This window comes from Nansenia antarctica (genome assembly GCF_963989245.1).
Source record: "Nansenia antarctica genome assembly, chromosome: 7".
NCBI lineage: Eukaryota > Metazoa > Chordata > Actinopteri > Argentiniformes > Microstomatidae > Nansenia > Nansenia antarctica.
The window spans coordinates 42,899,222-42,903,237 of NC_137677.1; the positions used below are offsets into that span (position 1 = coordinate 42,899,222).

At 43.4% G+C, this 4,016-nt stretch overlaps 1 protein-coding gene across 1 annotated transcript; it reads left to right on the forward strand.

Annotated features, from left to right (window-relative positions):
- Positions 1–1,711: 1,711 nt before the first annotated feature.
- On the forward strand, positions 1,712–3,746 carry LOC308162622 (inhibin beta B chain-like; the record flags this gene model as incomplete). Its single annotated transcript, XM_080536767.1, has 2 exons — positions 1,712–1,730; positions 2,953–3,746. 2 exons carry the CDS (start codon positions 1,712–1,714, stop codon positions 3,744–3,746), a joined length of 813 nt encoding a protein of 270 aa, XP_080392893.1.
- Positions 3,747–4,016: the final 270 nt, after the last annotated feature.

Consider the following 4,016-nt stretch of genomic DNA (forward strand, 5'->3'; position numbering starts at 1 on the left):
CTATCTGAATGAATAATTTGTTCTGTCTTTGAATAATTAAAATGTATTAATTTAGTAGTTAGTAGAAATATGTTAGTTATAAGATATATTTATATCAGGTTTATAAATAAAATACAAATAAAACATTATAAATAAAGAATAATTTCACTTATTCAAGTTGTGATGCGTTTTTCTTTAGTTAAACCTGTGTCCATTTGAGGCTGAAACGTTCTTTCTCTCTCTCTCGCGTGAACTTCAGAATGGCACTAACCAAAAATGTACGCTGTAACATCCACAATAATGAACTACGAGAGCACTTAAATAAATAAAAAGTTAATGATTATCGATCAAAATATTTTGTGATCGACCAAGATCCTTATCGATCAATTATTGATCGTCGATCATTGATGCCCACCCCTAGTTTTGATTCAAAATAATTGGCATTGATTCTAGAATGTTGGAGTTAGAATGTTTGGTTGATAAGCACCAACATTCAGTCTTGGCTTCCCCACCAACACACGACCAATGGATACGAGATGTCCTTCAATGCCTTCAGATGGAGAAGTTAAGATTCTCTTTAAAATGATCTCTCAAATCCTTCCGCTCTACCTGGGACCCCCTATTAGACCTTATCAAAAAACTAACAATCACTTCGGACACTGGTGTTGTGCCACAGGTAGCTCCCTGAGATGCCCTAGATTACTCCACTGCATTTCCTTTTTCCTTCTTAATGAAACCTTCTTCCCTTATTCATCATAACGACAATGTTTACTTTCATTTTCTTCATGTATACCATATTCTTACAGATTGCCTTCATTAGTAGTACTAGTCCCCTTTATTTATGTATTTTTATTTATTTTTCCATTATTATTATTTGTGGCCCAAACATACCTGTGGGTGGGGGAGGGGGGGTTAGAAAAAAAGAAGAAAAAAAAATGTAAACAGTGTGCACTGCTATTACCTTCTTCTTTTTGTCAATTGATTGTTTACAATAAAACGATTTGTAAAAAATAAATAAGAGGAGTGTGTGTAACATTTTGGATCTGTGTTTTGGTTGTGTTGAGAAGAGGAAGGGGTAGGTTGTAACATAAGGTTGGTGGTGCTTCTTTATGCCTTGGCCAAGACAGCGTGATATTTGGTGTACCTATCCAATTCAAGTCCTAGGTGGAATTGTTTCACATTAAGATGCAGGTTTTGTACTAGAGAGATCAAATATTTGTTAGCATTTCACCACACACTGCTCTTGTAGAATTTTGGCTTATAGTAAAATGTACAACTTTTTCGTGTTTGTTGTATGTGCTTTTGTTATCCCACATTGTACATTTCACTATTCTGACAGTCATGTTTACACTGTGTTGAGGGGTGGCTAGACTCTCTACCTGATGTTAATCCTTTTTGTTTTGGGAAAGCCGAGGAAAGTTCACATCTGTGTATGTTGAGTATTTTGAAGAGTTTAATTACAAAATGCTATAAATCTACTGTAAATATAACTGTGTATATACTGTTATTTACACATTTACACTTTACTAGGTCAGCGACCGACAATTTTGTGATCCAAAACGTGTATATATTTGACATTAAATATGCTATTTCAGGTGCTATTTAAAAAAAAAAATCTGGAAAAGAAGAGCACGCTGGCTCCTGATCCCCCTCTGTTCACAGGGAGCTGTTGAGGCAAGCAAGAAGGCATGATGTTAAATTAGGCGAGGTTACATACTCGTGCCCTAGGGCCATGACAGCAGTTCAATCAGGTAAAAACTGTTATTGGATCATTGCCTTTATATCTTCACTCCAATCCATACTTTTGACACACTTGATATTGTTTCCTGAGGGCTTGGATAGACTAGTAGTTTTTCTTATATGCTGTGCATTTGTAGCCACATGGATGTGTGTGTGTGTGTGTGTGTGTGTGTGTGTGTGTGTGTGTGTGTCTGTGTGTGTGTGTGTGTGTGTGTGTGTGTGTGTGTGAGGTAGTTTGGCTCCCAGCTGACATACTGTAGGGAGAGGAGAACTAGTCTGAACAGGTCTGTTTGAATGTAAAGCCACTATTACAGAAGGAGAAGGCGTAGGGTCGCTTATAAAGGCCCATCTTTGGTGGCCAGCTGTTGACACAGACTCAGACTAATCAGTTTGCAAACAAAGTAATTTAGACATTTTAACGTGCGCTAAGCCAAAGCAGATCGGACTAAATCTCATACAGAACCCTTTTAAGTTTTCAGAGTAATTTGGAGGACATCATTCATTAGACATACAAAAAAAAAGATACAGCCGATCTCAAACTATCACGCTTTAGAGATTCGGAATCTCTTTATTGTGCTGTTTAGAAAGTGGCCAGTGTCATGTAAATGGCTTTTATTTTTGCCTCATCACGCTTTTCGTGCAAGGCCACGCGCTCAATGCCAGGCTGCACCACGGCTGTCTCCTAATACCTCACAGGAGGCTTTGTGCTGTCAGTCTTAGAGGCTCCAGGAGCTCAGGGTTTTCACAGCCCTCAAAGCGAACTCAATGAACCCCCCGGGGCCCAGGCCTTGTCCACCCCCCTCCCCTGGCCTGTCGTTTCACAACCAGACCTCAGGCCAACTGGGCCTGATCCCAGAACTGGCCTGTCACAGCCAGCCTATCAGAGGGCAGCCCTCGTAGGCCATGTGACAGAGACACACAGCTCTTTAAGACAGAACTTGTCCCTGCTTGGGGCACCCTTTGTTTGCTGTGTGTGTGTTTGTTTGTGTGAAAGTGTGTGTGTCTGTTTGTGTGTGTGTGTGTGTGTGTGTGTGTTTGTGAGGGAGAATTGGAGGATGTGTATCCTTTTCTCACTCTTATAAATAACACTCAAGATGTGTGACAACTACAGCTTGTTGGAAAACCCTGCCTTTCATCCTTTTAGAAGAGGCCCTTAAAAATCTCAGTTTTCACCTTCAAAGTATTTTCTTTATCACTAAACCTTCTTTTCCCTCTCTTCCTTGTTCCTAACAGATGAGCTGGCGACCTCCAAGACAAGACTCTACTTCCTCATCTCCAACGAAGGGAACCAAAACCTGTATGTGTCTCAGGCCAACCTGTGGCTGTACTTCAGGCTGCTGCCAGGCGGCCCAGAGAAAGGCCCCCGGAGGAAAGTGACGGTGAAGGTGCACTACCAGGAGGCAGGGTCTGCAGGCGGGGCGGGGGGAGGTCGCTGGTCCCTGATTGAGAAGCGTGTGGACCTTAAACGCAGTGGCTGGCACACCTTCCCCATGTCGGAGGTGGTGAGGGCAGTGTTCGGTAAGGGCAGCCGGCGGCAGGATCTGGAGGTACGGTGTGATGGCTGTGAGGCATCTGGTGTGGTGCCCATCCTGGTGGACCCGGCGGACCCCTCCCACAGGCCCTTCCTGGTGGTGCGGGCGCGGCAGGTGGAGGGGAAGCACCGAATCCGTAAGCGGGGGCTGGAGTGTGATGGCAGCAGCGGAGGCCTGTGCTGCCGACAGCAGTTCTACATAGACTTCCGCCTCATTGGATGGAACGACTGGATCATCGCCCCCGCGGGTTACTACGGTAACTACTGTGAGGGCAGCTGCCCAGCGTACATGGCGGGGGTTCCAGGCTCGGCTTCGTCCTTCCACACAGCCGTGGTGAACCAGTACCGTATGAGAGGCATGAGCCCTGGGTCTGTCAACTCCTGCTGCATCCCCACCAAGCTCAGCACCATGTCTATGCTCTACTTTGATGACGAATACAACATTGTCAAACGAGATGTACCAAATATGATTGTGGAGGAGTGTGGTTGTGCCTGAGGCTGTGACTTCAACACGAACATTGAACTTTGATTTGAGTCAATTGACAAATAGTCAAAAAGTCTTCTACAAAAGGACATTTTGTGCTATACACACATATATAGTATATATATCTATAGTTATATGGAAGCACACCAACAGGTACCAACAAACAAACAAACAGTAAAGTATTAATGGTTTGTTGTATTTATCTGGCTGAGCTGATCATTTGCTCCGCCAGTCTTGTCCATTCCACATTCTGAACTTATAGTGGTCCTGAGTTATGGGAAG